At 39.0% G+C, this 23,338-nt stretch overlaps 2 protein-coding genes across 2 annotated transcripts; one reads left to right on the forward strand and one right to left on the reverse strand.

Moving 5' to 3' along the window:
• Window positions 1-5,204: 5,204 nt before the first annotated feature.
• On the forward strand, window positions 5,205-7,197 carry MS3_00010011 (uncharacterized protein; the record flags this gene model as incomplete). Its single annotated transcript, XM_051218341.1, has 5 exons — window positions 5,205-5,363; window positions 5,764-5,997; window positions 6,327-6,492; window positions 6,529-6,675; window positions 6,878-7,197. Coding segments are annotated over 5 exons (1,026 nt in total), but the record flags the coding sequence as incomplete, so codon positions are not given.
• A 6,750-nt stretch (window positions 7,198-13,947) lies between these two features.
• On the reverse strand, window positions 13,948-22,185 carry POLR2I_2 (DNA-directed RNA polymerase II subunit RPB9). The gene is made up of 3 exons (XM_051212111.1): window positions 21,923-22,185; window positions 15,807-15,988; window positions 13,948-14,198 (listed from the first exon to the last, which is right to left on the reverse strand). Exons 2-3 carry the CDS (start codon window positions 15,926-15,928, stop codon window positions 14,009-14,011), a joined length of 312 nt encoding a protein of 103 aa, XP_051072922.1. The 5' UTR covers window positions 15,929-15,988; window positions 21,923-22,185; the 3' UTR covers window positions 13,948-14,008.
• Between the last annotated feature and the right edge of the window lie 1,153 nt (window positions 22,186-23,338).

The following is a 23,338-nucleotide window of genomic DNA, read 5'->3' on the forward strand; positions in this document are numbered from 1 at the left end:
AAGTGAACGAAATGTTTTCTTATATTGAATGGTTCAACGACTTTGCTCAGCTGACCGTCCCATCTCTTTCGTCTATACATAAACTACCTTGCATGATCAATATTATTCCTTGTTCAGAAAATCATTGAGGGAGGATATGGGTGATCTACTTACGCCTGTCTCATGAAGTCTTAGGCCGGATGGTGTGCACTGAATAGATAAAGAATGTCAATCAGGTCGAACTTCACGTCACAAATTATAAATATGATACTCAAATAATATTAGTCGAAAATACAGAGTTTGATGAGTGAAATAGTTCAAACGTTTTCATGCTTGATAATTAAAAAACTGGTAGCACGCGGTGGAACAGAGATCACATTCTAATCCCCTCACTTTGTCTACATAACTCGTTGTTCAAAGCAAATGAGACAATGAGGTTAAAAGTAAGAATGTTTGTTCCAAAAGAGTATTTGGAGACCCAGTACTCATGCTATGTGAACATGAATACTCACAACCAAACATCAATCTCAGAGAACACAGCTCTACCAAAATACAAAAACGGACCACAGACGTAGTTCCTCCCATTGATACAAAGTTAAGTGAAATCGGACATTAAGAAGGACCACGAGTTTCTAAAAATCATATACACTTTGATAGATAATTCATGTGATAAATGCTGTGAAGTTATTGTCTTTCGAACAGACGTTGTATAATAATCCAACTCATTTTTGCGCATCGCGCATTACTACTAATTCGTATCTAGTAACTAATTCATTTCCAATAACTAGAGACCATAACATTGCTCAATTAACTATGACCATTGTACAATTCTCATTTATTATTCTTCCTCCAAGAATTCAACCCAACACTTTCGTCTATGTGCACGAATGCCTAATCTGCAGACCATATGCCAAGTTCACAATGCTATTGTGGAGTGTGCTACTTATATTGATGTAAGTAGTATATTATGCGAGTCAGAAACGTAATGTCTGGCAGCAGAAGATGAGGGGAAGATCAAGAAAAGAAGAGCGAGGACACAATGGAATTTGTTAGAAAACGCATGACCATTGAAATGGGAGACAGAAACAGTCCAGTTTGATATGATGCATTATTATTTTGCAAATTGATGATTTTATTGAAATAGTCTGTAATTTTCGTGCTAAATACATTCAACTGTCCCCACCCATGTTCTGTTCACTACCCTATTCGTGTCTAAATGAAATAAAATCATATTAAGCTGAAGCGGCCATCTATTACTCGCAAGTTTTCAATGGGCGTCTAACGTAAATCGTTTCGTTCATTCAATGAGATATGTTCTGACTGTTAAGACACATGTCTCTTCAATAAGTCGTGTGATCAAGTCTTCATAGCGAGTATACCATCAGATGACCAATTGTATATCAAATCGGATATTAACATTATTCGAGAAAATTCGACTTACGTCCAAACATTACTAATTCACTACAATTTCTGTTGCTTAAAAAATTTGATAACAATAAATTAATCACTCTTATCATACTCAACAACATTCCTGATACGATATAGAATCAACCAAATGGACTATTTCCATTTCAGGCTGGCAGTTACACTTCTTTGTCAAAAACAGAACGTCTTCATCATGCTCATTACCGAAACTATTTCCATTGTCTCAATCCAAATGTGTGTGGTAAAAGAAGGTTGAGTTATTCGGCGTGACTATCGATCAATAGGAATTCACAACCCTTTTAGTGCTGAATGATAAACAGTAATCATCATTTACTAATCCATATATAATGTTGTCATCGAAATACCATACTTCTATGCTTTTATGGTAATTTGAGATTGTAGTTATCTATTTTTATCAAGAGAACGCGGTTGGTGCAATGAAAACAATTAATAATATGAACGATTGTACCACGGATAGTTCTACCGTACTTGCTTGTTCAACTGTACCAAAACACATATGTCTTTGCGTTGATTGTGACCTTTCACGCATTTAAGTTTGCTCAGTGATTCCGCTTGCACTCCTTTGACACGATCTCGGTATTCTGTCGATACCACCAGGTCGCCAACAAATATATCTCGCTACAACCTCCAATCGCCTTCTGATATCTGATACGCAACCTTCTCGTACTGGTGATCATAGTCAACCGCGACTCGACTCCACACTACAAGATAATGGCTTGTGTCAACTGTCACTAGCTCTTATCTTTCCAATTACAATATCCGTTAACTGTTAAACTATATTAATTCATGTAACTTTTAACTGAACTCATTGAACAGTGTTTTACCTCAGTGCACTTTAAAACTACTGTATAAATATATGATAACTTAGAATATTCACGTTTTAACTGAACTACAGTGAACGATTTCTAATAGTTAAATAGTATAAAAAGATATTTGCGTTGTGTCTTACAGCCAAACAACACAAGTAGATGACATTAGACGAATAACATGCGACCACAACTATCGAGAATGACAATCTATGCTTGAAAATTAGCTCCACTCTAACTGTCCCTAAACGAAGAGGAAGAATACAAGCCCAATGATCACCGGTACAGAATCGTTATCCCATCTCAAACATTTATTTATCTACATACATGACCTGACCATTCAGTAGACCTATTAAGTATCAGTATTACGAAGCAATAAAAACAACAAGCTTGATCATGGAAACAATGAAGTGGTGTGAATATAAGCAATCGATGCTAGTTTATAATTGAAAAACGCCATAGAAACAATTTATGATTCAAATAAAAGCTTCGAATCAGGGTAATACGAAAACAATAAAACCAAAATAATCGAGAAACATTCAATCAGCATATATAAATAAAGGCGTCGAAAAATAGTGTCGAAACCTGTTGCCTCTTAGTTAAATTGTCTGTTAGAAAAACGTGATAACTAATCAATTAGTGAGCTGGTTTACTTGATTTCAGTCTGAAAGTAAATATTTCCTTGTAGTTGTGTTGTTTTGTGTGTTGATGAACATCTACAAAACTAGTACAAAGTGATGTGTATAACCGTTGTTCAGTTTGAAGTACAGCTAATCACCAGTATGCTGTGGTTTATTGTTGAGAATACTATTTTATTGTTCGTCATTATTCATACGAATAATCTTACAAATAATGATTAAGTCCCAATTACTTAGTGTTTATGAAGTCATTACATTCTACATTCAATTGTTTCTTCTGGTGTAAAGTTATGATTGAATGAATGGATATAACATTACATCTGCACTGTTTGTTCGTTCATTTGTGAAAGATAAGATTTAAGCACTAGCGAGAAGGAACCATCTACATTTTCGGAAAATTCAACTTCGATTGATTTCAATGAAATGTGTGATATTTGTGATTGAAATTATGCCTTGAATTGAAGCTATTGATTTATTTATTTAAACACATAAACATTAGTAGAAGGAGGTACCAGAAAGATATATCATCCGGATGCTTAAACCAAGGCAGGTGATTTCCTTACAGGACCACAAAAGGAGCCGTCGACCCAAATTTCTGATCTACGTCGCAGTGGAGCAACGTCAAGAGATACAGTCCCATGGTAGCCAGTTACCAATGATTGACTGATACTGAATCTCATATGCACCATTGGCTTGGAATCAGTGTTTTCCAACTTCCTTACGTGGACTCTCCGTGTCCACGAACCCTGTTAAAGCGCCGGATATCCACTTTTCGTTCTGTTAATTACGTAAACAACAGTTACGCCGCGAGAAGGCAGCGAGTAGGAATTCTCTGGTAGTGGTTGTATGCACGTGGCCATGTGAGAGCATTTAGAGAGGGAGAGCCGACTCTCCCCACTCTCGGCCAAACCAGGGCATTTGGGGACGAATTAGTAGCTAAGCACCAACTCACAACGTGAAGTAGTATTATCTTTTGTTCTTTCGGACTTAAGATTATGTTGCAACCTGGCTAGAACTCCATGTTCAAATAACATCATATAAGGGACCCATAGAAAGCCAGATATGAATAAGCATTCAGTGATTGGTAGTCTCGTTCCACAATAATATAGTTACATCATATGTGTAGAAGCTGATTGCGTCAACATTGTTTTCAGAAAAAAGTATTTTGCTGTGATGGTTTGCAACTACAATCACAATTGATGATGATTCGAAATCGATAGCTATTTTCACTACGTCGAACCGACTTCATACAACATATCAAAACAAAATCATCATCAAAATACGAAGCCGATCGTCCATTCAATTATCTGCATAGCATTTACAGAACTGTGACTACTTGTGTGTCCCGATAAAGGACAGGCAAGTATTGTGTAGTGAACGAGAATAAACAAGTGAGGACAACTGACTGTACTTCAATATAAAATTATAGGTCTCTTGATGAAATCTAACTCCAACTGTAGCTCTTCCAGAGTAACTGCCGGTGAATGAAGAGTGCTGGTAGGCGTAAGTTGATGAAATCTAAGAACTATACAGTAAATATTTCATTTGCAAAATATCAATCAATTGTCGCAAACATCACTGTTCTTTCGTTTCCAGACCAATATTTCTCTGTTCTCCTTCCCTTTTCTTTGATCTCCACAACGTTCTGCCTTCAAGCATTTCACTTTCGATTGATAATACATACTACTTACATCAGCTTACACCACAATTACATTAGAGAAGTATAATAAACTGATTTTATTCATAACAAACACATTGTAACCAATTGTGAGATTTAGAATGGTTGTTTCATCCTATTTTGAATTTCCTAGATGAACCTACATACAGAACTGTCTTGATTGAAAAACCGGAACTCGAACCTATCACATTATACTTTGAACTCAACAGAACAAAAACTTATAATTAAAGACTATGTAATGGTTATACAAATGAAGCTTAATTAAATCGACCTGAAACGTTTTTATTCAAAATGGACAGTTTTATCATAAAAAAACTTATCACTAAGCACGAATTATAAGTAAACACATTTGTGATTATCTTATTTTTCAAGTACCTGTAATGGCAATGTATGACAAATTAACCTTTGAAATCAAGATTTCCATTTCCATTACTATTTCATTTGTAATCTTATTGTGTATAAGAACTTTGATCAACATTCTGAAGTGATCTGTGATGATTTGTATGTTGAATCATAACTCTATTGAAGTGTTACATTTGATTGTAAACGAAAAAACTGAAGTGGGTGAAATAATAAATGTGATATTATCATACCATTGTAACCCAAAGTCCACTATTTCAGTTTAGTATATATAAAACAATGATTATATGATGATTGCTGTGTTCGAAGAAATACATTCACAAGAGTTCTTTAGTTATGCTTACGTCTGTGTTGTGTATCGCTTCATTGATAACCCTTCTCGATGCTCATATTTCAATAAAGAAAGAAAGATTTGAACCATTGTCAGATGACATCATCTCGTATATTAATCAACATGTAGGTCCTTTTTTGTAGTAATGTTGTAAATCGCGAACATTGTAAAATGATTTACGTTCTAACCGTGTATGATCGGTTGGATTAGAATAGATCCACTACTTTATGTTGTAAGTAGCTTGTGTACGAAACGAGGTTTGATTGAGGAGAATGTGCAATCAATCAGATGATTCCTCCTCTTTACAACTAGAATTCATCTATAAGTTATTTAAAATGACAGGTTACATTGTTTCGTACGCCATCGGCCTAAAACTGATTTCATTTCATATATCTAAGTTCAATACAACAACTGACAGTTGAAAAAGGAACAAATCTAAATCTTCACATTTGAATTCCATTTTTAGTTCAACATTGTCAGAATTGTTTCTCATTCAATTATGATTTCAACTTTTTCATCCTTCAGCCAAATGCTGAATGGAAAGCTGAGAAAAGCAATCGTTTCCACTCACTGGATGACGCACGCATTCTGATGGGTGCAAGAAGAGAGGAACCAGAATTAAGGAAGAAGAGACGTCCCACAGTTGACCATAATGATTGGAATGTAGAAATTCCATCAAGTTTTGATTCAAGGAAGAAATGGCCTCGTTGTAAAAGTATAGCGACCATTCGTGATCAATCACGATGTGGATCATGTTGGGTGAGTTATAATGATCGCACTATTTGAAAAATGTATACAATGTTAGTATGACTATGAATATTTCTACACATCAGTGAGTTTGTAGGAGATCTCACCGAACGTCACACAGTATCAGTCAGATTATCTAGAGCAATTGTTTTTTTGAATACTGTATGACAGCACATACGTCAATGTTGAGTATCACATCTGTGAACATATGTCCGGTGACTAAAATAATTAACGAAACAGGTCATGTTGAACTGAAGAGGCTTTCAAATATTGACCACTCATTCCACGTAAATACACTAGGAAAATCAAAACGTTTTGATGTTGTCATTGCTTTTTTTCAGGCTTTCGGTGCTGTCGAAGCCATGAGTGATCGAACCTGCATACAGTCACGTGGCAGACAATCTGTGGAACTAAGTGCTGTGGATCTAGTGAGCTGTTGCGAAGGTTGTGGATTTGGTTGTGATGGTGGATTCCTTGGTCCTGCTTGGGATTATTGGGTGAAGGAAGGTATTGTTACTGGAAGTTCGAAAGAGAATCACACAGGTTGTCAACCATATCCATTCCCGAAATGTGAGCATCATGCCAAAGGGAAATATCCTGCATGTGGCAAAAAAATCTACAAGACTCCTCGTTGTAAACAGACATGTCAGAAAAGTTACAAGATCCCATACGCCCAAGACAAGCATCGAGGTAGGTAATATTTTAGACAATGATAACAATTTATCATGAAATCGTTGACTTGTCACTCACATAGATTGATCACAATATATTGTCAGAGTTGCTTAGAAATGATGCTTCTACATGCGAAATTAACCTTTTTGAGATTACTTTTGGAAGCTCTCTATTGAGTGATAACAGCTTCATTTTCATTATCAATTTATTCATCTCTTAGGTAAATTATCCTATAATGTTGCTGATAATGAATTGTCTATTCAAAAGGAAATCATGAAGTATGGACCAGTAGAAGCAGCCTTCACAGTTTACGAAGATTTTCTAAATTACAAATCTGGGATCTATGAACATATTACTGGGGAACCAGTTGGTGGACATGCCATACGTATAATTGGATGGGGTGTGGAAAAAAACACTCCTTATTGGTTGATAGCGAATTCGTGGAATGAAGATTGGGGTGAAAATGGATATTTCAGAATACTACGTGGTCATGATGAATGTGGCATCGAATCCGAGGTAACAGCTGGTCGGATTAACTAGTAACACAATCTTTAAACATTATCATAATATGTTACTTAGAGTTGATTAAGTCATCACAAATGTGTACTGAATGCTTCTGAGAAACGTTCCACATTCATATTATCTTTTCATTCATTTTATATTATAAATAAACGGTTGCGAACTCTCACTAAACTCTTCACTAAATAAATGTCTTCGCTAGGCGGATTCTCGTTACAAGACGTTTATCCAGATTAGCAAAGCGACTAAAAGCTGAATTATTTTAGACGAACTACTAAACCGTTGTCTATGTGCATTCATTGAACGAGTCCTTGTTCATTCCACTTACATGTTTATTGAATTCAACTCATACATTTAATGTCACAAGTTTTCATCAAATTTAGAAAACACCAACTTCAGGTATCGAATCTATTTTCAACCTGTAAAGTGGTACGTGTTCTCATTAGGTTAAATGGATATTAATCATTTCCATCTACGGAAATTCCCCATACATTAATTTAGACTTGTAAGTAGCATAAGATTAGTAATGATGAAATCTTGAGAAATTGTGTAAATAAAAGTACAACTGTACTGAACGATAACATTAATGGGGACAACTGAATGTAATTGAATACAAAATCACAGAATCACATAGTAAAATCTGAGAACCATACAGTAAATAGTTCATTTGCAAAATGTCAATCCAATTGTCTCAAACTTCATTGTTCCTTCGATTCCCACCAATCATTCTCTAATCTCGTTCTCTTTTCTTCCATCGTCTTAACATTACTTTTGGTACCCAAGAATGGGAGCTGCTCAGACTTATTAATTGGAAAATGAAGAGTACAGGATATTGACATACGATTCCGGCTGTTTATTCCATAAAGATCATTATAAACAGAGTAGTGACGTCAAAAGATACCATGAATATATCGGGAAAACTTAAGTTGTCAAGCCTCTGTAAAAATTCGAAACTAGCCTTCAGACTGTAGGTAGCTAACTTCTTGCAGACTGGTCCTGAGCACCAGCAGATGATTTTGTGTAAAACTGATCTAGTCATAGATAATAATGACTCGGCCAGGATGTTAGGTTTCTATATTGTTATTATTATTCTACCAGTGTGTTCTGTTATGAGATCTTATCCAAACCAATTCTTACTTTGTGTACTTCAAAACAATCTCCTCATCACCGACCTTTTCCAGTCACTCAATTCACAGAACTTAAGTAAACCCTTCAAATCCTGTCTAGTTAATACGCAACCCATCTGAATAATTTCTACTGCTAAACAATTACAAACTCATAAATATCTCATCAGATGGTTTGAATCTTACGTAAACTCTTTACGACTTCTTTAATTATCACATTATTCATCTTATATATTTCCAAACACCGCCTTACACACACGCCTGTTTTTAATTCCACCTTCTAATGACCTCATAATTGTTTTTGCATAGATAAATCTATATAGTTATTATCGATAATCTAAGTTATCGTAATTTTTTCCCGTCATCGGCGTCAATTATTTCACATCATATCATACCTCAACATTATACTGTAGGCCTATGAGTAGTGGTAAGCAGCTAATATTATTCATTATTATTATTTAAACACATACATATTGGTAAAAGGAGGCACGAAATGCATATGCCGGTGTGATACTGCCCGAGTGCCCTGACCGAAGCACGTGGTTTTCTTAGAGGGCCACACCCGGAGTCATCGACATTAATGTTTAATCCACAAGTGGAGCAACATTGGAAGATGTAGTTCTACAGTAACTAGTGACCAACGACTGGTTCACGCGCTTTTGGTTCCTTCAGGATCCTGGAATCAGCCCATGTGCACCATTGGTTTGGAATCAGGGTTTTTCAACCCTCCTAAATGGAATCGAAGTATTCACCAAATTAATTAAAGCGACAGACATTCGCTTTATCTCTTCTAAATTTCGAAAACAATATCCCTAACACGAGAAGGCAGTGTGTAAGACTCCTCCGATAGTGGTTGTATGCACGTGGCCACTTGAGAGCATTTCGAGAAGAAGAGCTGATTCTCTCTACTCTCGGCCGTACCAGGTCACTTAGGGGCATTTAAAAGTTAGATAAGCATACGAATATGCAACCGTAAACTTGCTCATTTCTGAATTCTTACTTGTTTACGGTAAACAGTAGTATCTTATCCATCATCAACGTGTTAAGTTCTAATATTGTTTTTAGGAAACACCTTTATGTGACCAAGATTATCTCAAAATAAAATTATATACTAGTACTACGATGTTTATAATGGAATAAAACGTCCAATAACTGATATTTTCTCTCTTTTCCACGTACATCACAATTCTAGAAAACATCAAAATTGATTGATTAATTTTCTTTCAAAAGAGTGCTGTGTAAATAGTTTATATTACTTAGTAACTATTGTCGCGTGTTACGATGAAAAGCCTTCAATCAGTCAGTCAGCTACAACGTAGGAGCAGGCACATATATGCATCGGTCCAAGTTGCCATACCGCATTATCACAGCAAGATGAACACTGGATTCATAGACGTGTTTACTTCAATGTGGGTAATATATAGAAGAAAGATTGCATATAAAAGTGTATTACAGGAAGAAAGAATCAGTTCGTAGAAAGAAAGATATGAAGTGATTTTAATCTCTTAGTTCAAGGGAAGACAGGGAGTGTATAAACCTACGACGGTGTGATCGATTTTGAGCCATGTCACCAGGAGTCTCCAACCCTTGGTTACGATAGTCACGCGGACCCGAACCAAGTACTCTGCATCTACCAACATGGCTCAGACTAGAAGTTATTGTCTTCAAGCACTGACACCACGTTTTGGTTTGGCCGCCCCTAATTCTCTTCCAATCATCTCTAACACCCGCTAGCATTGCACGACGTGGTAATCGGTGCTCAGGCATACGTAACACGTGGCCCAACCATCTCAGTCGATGAAGATTAACAACCTCATCAACTGATTTACCATCATTACCTAATACCCTGCGTCTAACCTCACTATTACTTACCCGGTGATCCCAACAAACGCCAACAATATTTCTAAGGCATCTGTGGTCAAATATTAGTAGCTTACGGGCGTCTTCTACTCTTAAAGGCCATGTTTCGCTGCCGTAAAGTAAAACAGAACGGACTGCCGCGCAGTATACTCGTCCTTTTATTGATAGACAGATATCTCGCATTCGCCAAAGATGACGTAAGTTGGCAAAAGCCAAGCGAGCTTTTCGAATCCGTGCTGAGATTTCGTCCGATACCAGCCCATTAGGGCTGATCAGACTTCCAAGATAAGTGAAGTTGTCAACGCGTTCGACTACTTCACTCCCTATCCTTAGTTCAGGTGTTGACGCAGACCAGTCCTGAAGCAGCAGTTTGCACTTAGAGGGAGAGAAGCGCATTCCAAACATTCTGGCAATGTTGCTTGGTGCTACAAAATGAATCTGCATTTTGTCAGCGTCTTCACCAAACAGGACTATATCATCTGCTTATTCTAAGTCGATAAGTGGACCTCCTGGTAGGAGATCAACACCTGAGCATTCAGTCGACGACAATGTTATTTCCATCAGTAGGTCTATGATGAAGTTAAACAGAAATGAAGAAAGTGGACAGCCTTGACGGACACTACTTGAGGCTGCAAAGTAGATGACAGTTCGCCATAAGCGCTGACTTCACTAGTAGTGTTCGAGTAAAGAGCCTTTACAAGGCTAATGTACCTCTGGGGTACGCATTTCAATGACAAACACTGTCTCAGGATCTCGCGGTCCACCGAATCAAATGCTCCATCTAAGTAAAGAAAGACCACCATCATCGGACGTCGATAAGTATGCCTTTGTTCCAGAACCTGAAGAATGGTGAATATGTGGTCGATGCAGCCACGACCAGGTCTAAAGCCAGCTTGGTTCTCTCGTGTTTGCAGTCCACGAGTCTTAGTTAGGCGCCTGATAATTATCGAGCCTAGTATTTTAGATACTATATTAGTTAAACTAATCACTCTGCGGTTGTCACAGGATGATTTTGACCCTCTTTTATATACTGGGACGATAAGTGATTGCGACCAGTTAGATGGGATGACGTCTAACTTTCAGATTTTAGCTAAAATATTAGTCAACCTAATCGCTAAAATTGGACCACCATCCTTAAAATTATCTGGAGCCAATCCATCTGGACCAGCTGCGCTTCCTCGTTTCAGATTAACTATAGCCTTTTGGACTTCAGCTAGGGTTGGGGGACCTACTTCAATGTTCCATTCACATTGTCTGGGAATAAAGGGTAGTTGTAGAATAGCTAAAGGCCAGCTGAACTGTTCTCTAAAATGTTCCGCCCATCGTTCTAAACGTCTGGACTGGGAGCAGGTGAGAGTATCATCTTTTTCCCAAATAGTCTGACTTACACTTGACTTAGTAATTCCACCTTCTTTTATTAGTCTGTAGAGCTGTCTTTTGTTCCCTATAGCCACTGCCCTTTCCATCTCTTTTGCTTTCGTTGCTCACCACTGCTCACGGTCGTTCCTTAGACTTTTGCTTAACTCAGATCTGATTTGTTTACGCTCTTCATCATGTTCAGAACCTGATGGGATGAGTTTGCGAGAACCCATCAGTGTGATAGACTTTGAAGAAATCCACTGGTTCTTTGTAACTCTGTGGTTTAAGTCACTAATAGATTTCATTGCTGTTTCCACAGCTGTTTGTATATCTTTCCAAGCAACATCTGGGTCAGCCTCGTTTTCAGAACTACCTAAGTGTGACCTCAGTTGTTCCTGGAACCTACTTTTGGTTTTCTCGCTACTCAATTCAGTTCTAATGGGTCTTTTTACTGTGGCTTTTCTGCGTCCAGTGAGGCGCAAGCAGATGCGTGCGCGTAACAGGGCATGGTCGGAGTCCAACCAGGTACTCCAGAATGAGCGACAATCTTCTACCGACCCTCTCCAACGATGACTGATGGCAGTATGGTCTATTTGAGTCCATCGTTGTTTTGGTGTAGGGGTTGCCATGTTAAACAATGTCTCTCCTTATGCTTAAAATTTGTGTTTGCTAAAAATAAACGATTGTCTGAGCATAGTTGCAGCAGACGATCACCATTATCTGTTCGCTGAACCAGAATACTAAAATATCCACCTAAATGCCTTTCTTTTCGGTTTAAACTACCTATCTGGGCATTAAAGTCACCTCCTGTGGGTACTATGTCTGAACGATTAGCTTTCTGAAGAATTTCAGATAGCTTTCTGTAAAATTCATCTTCCAATCCTTCCGAGCTGCAGTCGGTGGGAGCGTAGGCATAAAGGACAAAAGGGTAACGACGTGTGTCCCTATCCTTCCGAGTTCTTACGGAGCCGTTTAGCCGAACAGCACATGAACGGCTGTTAACAGGGATCCAATCTAACAGTGCTTGTTCCGCCCTCATTCTTAGTGCTATGCCTACACCGGTCAGTGCACGAGAACTGGCCATCGGGTCACCAGATACACGGAGGGTGTGTCTCGTTGGCTCTCCGTTTTGCCGAGGTGAGGTCAACTGAATGACGACACTATGATTCTGTATGCGTGTTTCGAAGACATGGCATACATCAACGGTAAGAGAATCTAGGGTTTTAGCCAAGGAAGCTTGCTGACCAGTTTGACATAAGGTGTGTACGTTGAAGGCTCCAATGTGTGGTTTGGAGTGAGGTTTTAGTTGACCTGCGGCAGTGTTTTGCGCGGTAGGACCGTTGGCTATGGTGACACTTGAGGGGGAAGACGAAAGAGGAAGTTTAGTGTTGAAAGTCGATGTAGGAGCAATGATAGGAATTGAAGAAGGAGGTTGATTATGAATACAGTGGTCTTGAGTGTTGTCAGAGGTATGAGGACGGTTATCACTCCCCGGTTGCGCACACCGTGGAAGGGTTCTTCTGGAGGTACCTGGAAAGGAAATTGGATTAGGGGTGGTCTTAGTGACCTGAGAGCGTGACCGCAGTGCCCAGGGGACAACTGCTTGAGGTCGGTCACACACGACCTTTTCATGGGTTATTTTTGTGTTAGCTCCGTACTTGTTGAGACCTTACCGCCGGAGACGGATATCCGTAGGATAAGGCGAGGTGTGCATTTCTAACCCCACCCCTCCTTGTGGGAAGGCAGCATCGCTGTCATGCTGGTTGTCTGAAAAGCCTTCAATATTAAAGAGTGAGAAACTCATCACTGGTGAAAAGATATAAGAATAGAATTGTAATTGTTATAAGATTCCACTTGAAATTTGTGTTGAGGATAACTGTTAGTGGTTGGTAAGTATTCTACGCTTATGTCAAGTAGATTATCTAGAACCTACCCTACACAAACCATGTTGGCACCACCGAAAGATACACCAAAAGATCAGTCCTGGCATCGGTTTAATTCCAAATTGATGAACATGTTAAGGGTTTAATGTTAGAATAAAAAACACACCATTGACGCATAAACTACTTCATGCGTACAGTTTTCTCAACGATAACACGATTTTTACAATTGAATGATCATTAGGTAGTGACTAATGCCATGTATTTCAAGTCCTTCTTCGTGTTAGTCGAATCCTATCGGCAAATTTGAAATGTAGCTAGTTAGTCTAGGTGACGCTACATCGCTTGCATTATGTCGAGATGTAAAGAGGTGGTTAGAGATAACGATCGATTTAAGAGCCAACTGTGATTAAAACAATCAGTTCTCTTCATCATCATATCAAAATACGCCAATAAATTGAGAATCTCCCGTGTTAGATAGGTGACCATTTATAAGAATATAAGTAAAGTTCTATGTAAATGACTCAAATTCAAAACTTTCGTAATACTTATCTTACAAGTTTAGTTCTTATTCAGGACTTCCTTTCATAGCATATATATGTACAATATCTATTCAGTCCATTTATGTAAACAGTCAACATTGGTACAAACATAATATAAACGCATATTTTCTTCCGCTTTCAATGTCTGTGATTGAAAAAATACAGCTTCTTGTTTACCGCATCGACGACATATATGATCTTCTGTTCGAGGCAGTGTTGGATCATGAACAACATCCGGTACAATTAAAGCCAATTCACTTTAGATGGATAAAAGAAATACTATTTTATTTTAACAAATATTCCATGAATAAATTAACAGGAAAAGTTTATAATTTGAAGTTGTACATTTCATAATACAATTTTACACTGACAAGACTATGAAACTACTAGTGAGTTTACCTCCGCTGGTCTAACTACCCTGTTAGCAGGACATAAATTGTATGAAATCATGCTCAGTTCACGATTGCTTTGGCGAACGCTGATCGGCTAATTCCTATCCAATTAGCACTAGTCGATACTTGGAGAACACTCTATGATCTCCTCATGTTAAAACTATAAATATACTAACGTTTTACCTACTGTGCTTCTTACTTCCATCTTTATCCATTCTGTCAAGCAACAAGTAGGATAAGGCACGATTCCCCCATTCTATCTTCATCTGACAGTAACCGGTTCCTCCACCCATCACTTGAGGCAAACATTTTGTGAACTGTGAAAACGTTTCTGGACTTGGATGTGGCTAGTGGGAGAACAGTAAAGAAGATTGTCCTACATGCCCTCAAATGCCCTGGTATGGTCGCGAGTGGGCAGAGTCAGCTCTCCCCCTCGAAATGCTCTCACATGGCCACGTGTCTATAGCCTCTGCCAGGGAAGTCCTACTCACTGCCTTCTCGCGAAGGAGGGTGTTGTTTACAAAATTGAGAGGAAGAAAGCGAATATCCAGCGCTTTAATTGGGTTGGTGAACACACAGTCCACCTAGAAAAGTTGGAAAACCCTGATTCCGAACCAATGGTGCACATGGGCTGGCTCTAGGAACCTGTAGGAACCAATGGCGTATGAACATATTATTGGTGACCGGCTACCATGGGATTGCATCTCCTGACGTTACTCCACTACCTAGTTGATTAGACCTACAAGTCGAAGGCCCTCTGTTTCGGTTTGGGTACCCGGGCAGTATCCTAGGCCTAACACAAATCCAATGGTTTATGTGGAGCATATCTATTTCGTGCCTCTTTGTGCCAATGTTTATGTGCTTAAATAAATAAATTATTCTACGTATATCGAAAGCCGATCTTTGACACCTTTGAAACCATCAAGACGAAACTTTGCATTCATCAACAACATATTAGTGTAAGGAATCCTGAGTTACACTACTTTTATGCTTTGACATTAAAGAGACCATGATTTTTGAGTGACCGATATTTCACTAACAATCTCTTTGGTATTTTCGAAACTCATTATTGGATGAAAAGCGTTGAACTGTCATCATATGATATAGTGAGGCGATATGACATGACTGTGCAAAGTTAACAGATAATGGGGCGGTATGGTCAGTCAGGTGGAGTCTCTGAAGTTGTGAAACTAAGTAACTTGAGACTCCATCAGTTGATGCAAAATAGAATACAGAGACGAACAAGTTAAACAAATAATATGATTCATCTCGGAATCGCACTAGGCATTGGTTATATTCACACTGGAATCCCGTCACTGTCAAAATAGTGGTCATCTGAAGCGATTTCTTCTCTTCTAAATACATTGAAACTACTCTAACAAGATATGTGTGAGTAAAATATCATATCATAAGAATGCTAGTACGTAGAACAAATAAATAAAAACGACTCAAAACAGTGGTATGGATACTTACTCAACTTCCTGTTCCAGTTTGTTGATATAAACACAGGGATTGTCTGCTTCCTGGGAATAATCACAGTTACGACATGCGTAGTATAATGTTTTTGTACGCTTATCCTCTTTAGGATACAACATGTTGTTGCATTCACTGCAGAACAAAATCCCAACATGACACTGGCTTGATTTCACATCATACTAAAATGTAAGTTAAAAAACGCTATCAGTAGAATATTCTGAACATACGGTTTCCATCTTTACTAAATCAATCCTTCAAGCGTACTTCTCGAAGAGGCTAGAAATTTCAATCAAGTAACTACAAGATTAATAAATCAGACGACCACAATTTATATAACTAAACTGCGAAAATTGACAAGACATTTGATAAACACCTAGTAATAATATAAATAATTTATTTGATAAAGTCAGTCAGTTATAATCAACGTAAAATCTAGTATATATATATGTGCGTCGGTTCTAGTTGTGACACAAAATTAGCGGTGAGGTAAAATTATCATGAGAAATCCTATTGTAGTAGTAGTAGGAAAAGATGGAATAAGATTTCGGAGTTCAGGAGCTAAGAGAAGATAAATAGTGAATGCATTTGCGTCGCTCAGGATGATTTTGATTCCTGTCACCCAAAATCTCTAGCTATTGATTACAATAAACGTGTGAACACCAACCTACTTGGCTGTTAGGCAGTTAATGATTTCATGGATTAATACGTTTTAGTTTGGCTACCCCAAATTTTCATCCAACCGGCTTCTGCACTAAGCAACATCGCACCCCAAGGTAGGCAGTAGTTGTGAGTACGTAATACATATTCCAACTACTTCGGTTGATCAATATTCACTGCCTTAACAGCCGATGTCCGATGCTTATTTCTAAAAGGATGTCTATAATGAAATTAAATGAAAATGCAGAAAGAAGGGAGTCCTGAACAACACCGCCTAAGGTTGTCGATTCTCATGACAGCTAACCATAAGCTCTAACTCAATCAGAATCTTGTAAGCAAACAACCTGTACAAGGTTGATATACTCCTTTGGTACGCTACTCAATGTCAAAGGGGAGGGGTGGGGTTAGAAAAGGTCGACCCTAAAAATGCATACCTCGCCTTATCCCACGGATAACCGTCTCCGGCGGTAAGGTCTCAACAAGTACGGAGCTAACACAAAAATAACCCATGAAAAGGTCGTGTGTGACCGACCTCAAGCAGTTGTCCCCTGGGCACTGCGGTCACGCTCTCAGGTCACTAAGACCACCCCTAATCCAATTTCCTTTCCAGGTACCTCCAGAAGAACCCTTCCACGGTGTGCGCAACCGGGGAGTGATAACCGTCCTCATACCTCTGACAACACTCAAGACCACTGTATTCATAATCAACCTCCTTCTTCAATTCCTATCATTGCTCCTACATCGACTTTCAACACTAAACTTCCTCTTTCGTCTTCCCCCTCAAGTGTCACCATAGCCAACGGTCCTACCGCGCAAAACACTGCCGCAGGTCAACTAAAACCTCACTCCAAACCACACATTGGAGCCTTCAACGTACACACCTTATGTCAAACTGGTCAGCAAGCTTCCTTGGCTAAAACCCTAGATTCTCTTACCGTTGATGTATGCCATGTCTTCGAAACACGCATACAGAATCATAGTGTCGTCATTCAGTTGACCTCACCTCGGCAAAACGGAGAGCCAACGAGACACACCCTCCGTGTATCTGGTGACCCGATGGCCAGTTCTCGTGCACTGACCGGTGTAGGCATAGCACTAAGAATGAGGGCGGAACAAGCACTGTTAGATTGGATCCCTGTTAACAGCCGTTCATGTGCTGTTCGGCTAAACGGCTCCGTAAGAACTCGGAAGGATAGGGACACACGTCGTTACCCTTTTGTCCTTTATGCCTACGCTCCCACCGACTGCAGCTCGGAAGGATTGGAAGATGAATTTTACAGAAAGCTATCTGAAATTCTTCAGAAAGCTAATCGTTCAGACATAGTACCCACAGGAGGTGACTTTAATGCCCAGATAGGTAGTTTAAACCGAAAAGAAAGGCATTTAGGTGGATATTTTAGTATTCTGGTTCAGCGAACAGATAATGGTGATCGTCTGCTGCAACTATGCTCAGACAATCGTTTATTTTTAGCAAACACAAATTTTAAGCATAAGGAGAGACATTGTTTAACATGGCAACCCCTACACCAAAACAACGATGGACTCAAATAGACCATACTGCCATCAGTCATCGTTGGAGAGGGTCGGTAGAAGATTGTCGCTCATTCTGGAGTACCTGGTTGGACTCCGACCATGCCCTGTTACGCGCACGCATCTGCTTGCGCCTCACTGGACGCAGAAAAGCCACAGTAAAAAGACCCATTAGAACTGAATTGAGTAGCGAGAAAACCAAAAGTAGGTTCCAGGAACAACTGAGGTCACACTTAGGTAGTTCTGAAAACGAGGCTGACCCAGATGTTGCTTGGAAAGATATACAAACAGCTGTGGAAACAGCAATGAAATCTATTAGTGACTTAAACCACAGAGTTACAAAGAACCAGTGGATTTCTTCAAAGTCTATCACACTGATGGGTTCTCGCAAACTCATCCCATCAGGTTCTGAACATGATGAAGAGCGTAAACAAATCAGATCTGAGTTAAGCAAAAGTCTAAGGAACGACCGTGAGCAGTGGTGAGCAACGAAAGCAAAAGAGATGGAAAGGGCAGTGGCTATAGGGAACAAAAGACAGCTCTACAGACTAATAAAAGAAGGTGGAATTACTAAGTCAAGTGTAAGTCAGACTATTTGGGAAAAAGATGATACTCTCACCTGCTCCCAGTCCAGACGTTTAGAACGATGGGCGGAACATTTTAGAGAACAGTTCAGCTGGCCTTTAGCTATTCTACAACTACCCTTTATTCCCAGACAATGTGAATGGAACATTGAAGTAGGTCCCCCAACCCTAGCTGAAGTCCAAAAGGCTATAGTTAATCTGAAACGAGGAAGCGCAGCTGGTCCAGATGGATTGGCTCCAGATAATTTTAAGGATGGTGGTCCAATTTTAGCGATTAGGTTGACTAATATTTTAGCTAAAATCTGAAAGTTAGACGTCATCCCATCTAACTGGTCGCAATCACTTATCGTCCCAGTATATAAAAGAGGGTCAAAATCATCCTGTGACAACCACAGAGTGATTAGTTTAACTAATATAGTATCTAAAATACTAGGCTCGATAATTATCAGGCGCCTAACTAAGACTCGTGGACTGCAAACACGAGAGAACCAAGCTGGCTTTAGACCTGGTCGTGGCTGCATCGACCACATATTCACCATTCTTCAGGTCCTGTAACATAGACATACTTACTGGCGTCCAACAATGGTGGTCTTTCTTGACTTAAACGCAGCATTTGACTCGGCAGACTGCAAGATTCTGAGGCAGTGCCTGTTATTGATAGGCGTACCTCAGAAGTCATAAACCTCACGGCAGCGAAACATGGCCATTAGGAGTTTAAGATACTCGTAAGCTACTAGTATTTGACCACAGATGCCTTAGAAATATTGCTGGCATCTCCTGTGATCGCTTGGTAAGTAATACTGAGGTTATACGCAGAGTATTAGGTAATGATGGTAAATCAGTTGGTGAGGTTGTGAATCTTCATCGACTGAGATGGTTGGGTCACGTGTTGCGTATGCCTGAACACCGATTACCAATGCTAACCGGTGTTGGGGATGGTTGGAAAAAGGTTAGGGGCGGCCAAACCAAAACGTGGTGTCGTCAGTGCTTGAAGACAATAACTTCTAGTCTGAGCCATGTTGGTAGATGCAGAGTACTTGGTTCGGGTCCGCGTGACTATCGTAACCAAGGGTTGGAGACTCCTGGTGACATGGCTCAAAATCGATCACACCGTCGTAGGTTTATACACTCCCTGTCTTCCCTTAAACTAAGAGATTAAAATCACTTCATATCTTTCTTTCTACGAACTGATTCTTTCTTCCTGTAATACACTTTTATATGCAATCTTTCTTCTATATACTACCCACATTGAAGTAAACACGTCTATGAATCCAGTGTTCATCTTGCTGTGATAATGCGGTATGGCAACTTGGACCGATGCATATATGTGCCTGCTCCTACGTTGTAGCTGACTGACTGACTGACTGACTGAGATATTCCAGACAAATCGGCTTTTTACTTCCAAAATGCCTTATCACCAGAGACAGAGATCAGTGGGTAAGGTATAAAATTTCTAGAGTTGATCTTTACGAACTCTCACTTTCCGTTGTGAGAAAGCAGAATCGTTGTAAGTGCTAGTTTCCTGAAGAAAAAATCAACGTCTATCAGACTACTGTACAGTCGGTAGTACAAATTCACCCTCGAACCTTAATCTGTTTGGTTTAGTCTTACCGTTCTCCAACCGACATGCATAGCATGGCAAAATCTTTAAGAACTAATGTCCTAGGCAGCATAGAACGACTGTATTATTACAGTAGGTAAGGCTGGCTACCACACCAAGGTAGCGGCTACGGTAGTGATATTTGATGAATTTTACACCTTTGCTATATTTACTTCATATACGTCCAGTGAGGGATTCACCAAGAGCATGAGGTGATTTAGTATTCCAGACCTTTGACAGTGCATCATATTACAGATTTAGTGGTTGAACTTACAAAAGCAAGCGAGTTTTCTATACAACAGAATGTCATTCTTCCATATCCTTGAATCGTCTGTATTTATATTACAGTTGTTTAATGATCTAGTTAGGATATAATGAGTAATTGCAATTAGTACCTACAATTGTCGACTGCGTAGCAGGGTAAACTTTAATATATTCCGAGAGGAAAGTTACTTACATAACCAAGTCATAAATGAACCGCACATTGATTGACATAAACAACTCACCAGAAACAGCGGTTCATCACATCAAGTAAATATGCTTCATAACAACACTTCCTATAAAAATATCCGGAGGACCAATACATGTATGATTTTTAGTGACTGATAAAAGTTTCAGAAAATCGGATTCCTTTACAACATTTTCTGTAGAATATTTATGATATATAGGGTGGAAGTTTTGGGACTTTTGAGCAACATACAATGAATCAAAACTAAGTTAAACAGTACTAGTATTGTGGATTGTGAAATCAGAGAGTAGAGACTTATATTCACAAAAGAAAGGAAAATCTGGCGAGACTATAGTTTGTGGACGAACCAATCAGGTATAAGACAGCAGATCTCGGATTTTCCACGAAAGTCGTTCATCTATTTGGCTAAAGAGAGTTTTTGCATTATAGCTGATGTCAGTTCGTGATGAAAACCCCATATATAATTAATAACTAGGGCAACTTATGACAATTATTGCGAACTGGATAATAAAAGCATCGGTAACACTGGTTGCAGCCAGGTACTACAATATATACGGATGATTAGAAACCGTACAGACTCCTGCATATACTTGGTTATGTGCATCGTGTCGTTATCCACAAGTGGCAATTTGTGTACTCGGCAACCGGAGTGCACACAAACAACATTGAAGCTATGTGGTCGAGGCTGAAAGTTTTTGCGACCTTATCATTGCTCCAGAGTCCGATTATTCTGTAGCCATTGACTCATTCAAGAGAAGAATAGACACTCACAGAAGCATATGAGAAAAATAACACAGGACGTAGGCCTTTCGAAATTTGTGCTGATGTCGTTCAGAAGGACGATGAAAGCTCCACGACCAAACCATCCAGCTCAGAAAACAAAACTCCACCAAAAGTAGGCCTTTTGTCCTTACTATCACTATTATAATCGTGCCCAGCGTTTATATATAAACGCTGAAGTATATACACTACAACTTAGACTGGATAACGTGAAAAGAGAAACGATTGACAAGAGTAGTAAGTGAAGAGTACACAATGACACATATGACGTTGTAGATGACTGACTGATAAGTGTACAATTTAAATGAACCTATGTACATTTAAATTGTATACTCATTCATATATGAATAGTGAGATAAAGGTACCATGAATTCCCACACGAAATAGATATGCTTTTGGCTCTATAAATTGATGATTTAACATAATAGGCACGACCACTAATGTATGACTGAGCAACATTAGATTTCAATAAACCAAATTAATGTACGCTAACCTTCAGTCGAAACACTTGATCCGCCACATTTAATTTACCGCGTCGAAACCCTGAAACAAATTGGTCAAATGGTTCTGGAAGGAACAGAAGAAGCTTTTGCTTAAAGGGCTTCCATATTCGGTAGTAGTGTATCACAAATGCCTCCAGACTGGAACCTAGGTATATTAACCATAAAAGAGGGAGAATGAAAAGTGTTAGTATATCACAGTGAAACTGTCCTTAGACTTTAGGAATATGTCAAGTTTTCTCTTAAAAGACTCATGAGAGAATACTTTGACTAACTCCGCGGGCAGCGATTTCCAACATCTGACTAATCTTAGGAAGTAGGCGTGTCCTGTGCTGTTTGTGTGAACTAATTATCTCTTTCTACCTGTTGACTACTAGATTTCGGATTCCAAATGCAACACATTCGTTCGTGCTTATCTAGTACTTCTTGAATAAATTGCGCTATTTCTGGGATTCTTAGTTTGTACTATAATTCAAGCACTTCTAATTATCACAGTCTATAGTCCGTACTGCTGAGTTATGTCTCCAGTTTCTGGGTGTTACCGTTCGCTCTTGTGCGGAGACTAAACTTAAGTACGTGTTTAAGAGAATATCTAGCAGTGATAAGGATGTTGTAAGGAATAAGAAGGTCACCTCTTAGTTGCCTCTACTCCAACGAGTTAAGATTTAGGACTTGGAGGCGCTCTTCACAAGACTTGAATTTGAGTCCACGAACTGATTTTATAGCTGGCTGTTGAATATGTTCAAAGTGCCCTTAATTTTTAGATTCGGGAAGGAAATACTATGTTTTACATGCATTCAATATGGACTAATCAATCTGCTGAAGAATATGTTTGAAGTTTCTTGATCGAATCGGCCGAAAATGCTCCTCAACGTTACCAGTGCGAGATTTGCTCGAAAGGCATTTTTCGCAGTTAGCTTAGGATTTCTCGTTATGCTGTATCAACACCCCTAGTTCTTTTCAATTTAGGATACCTATGGAGAGGAGATACCTAAGTTGCATACGTAATCTGTAATACGTCCCACATGGATTACTTTACACTCTGAGGTGTTAAAGTTAGATGTTTCGTAGTCTATCCAATTTTAAATCGCGTCAGGAACGAACCATACTCGGGCCCGGAAAAGTGTTGATTTTCAGGTGTTGCAGTTTCTGACATACCAAGTCTGCGCCCGGATTCACTTCTGAGAGTCCTGTTGAGTTCAATGTGAAGCTCTCATCAGCATGGTTAGCATGAGTCGAAAATCCACGTTTCTAGCAGAGGAATTGTAAGATGGCCGTGTGTGCACATTCATCATTTACTTCGTCAGATGTTTCCCTATAGAACTATGCATCACTTATATTGAATGACGTTAACACTTACAATAAGTATAACATTTAAGTAAGCTAAGAAACTTCTGTCTAAGCTGCGC

Source organism: Schistosoma haematobium, chromosome 1 (genome assembly GCF_000699445.3).
Source record: "Schistosoma haematobium chromosome 1, whole genome shotgun sequence".
Classification (NCBI taxonomy): domain Eukaryota; kingdom Metazoa; phylum Platyhelminthes; class Trematoda; order Strigeidida; family Schistosomatidae; genus Schistosoma; species Schistosoma haematobium.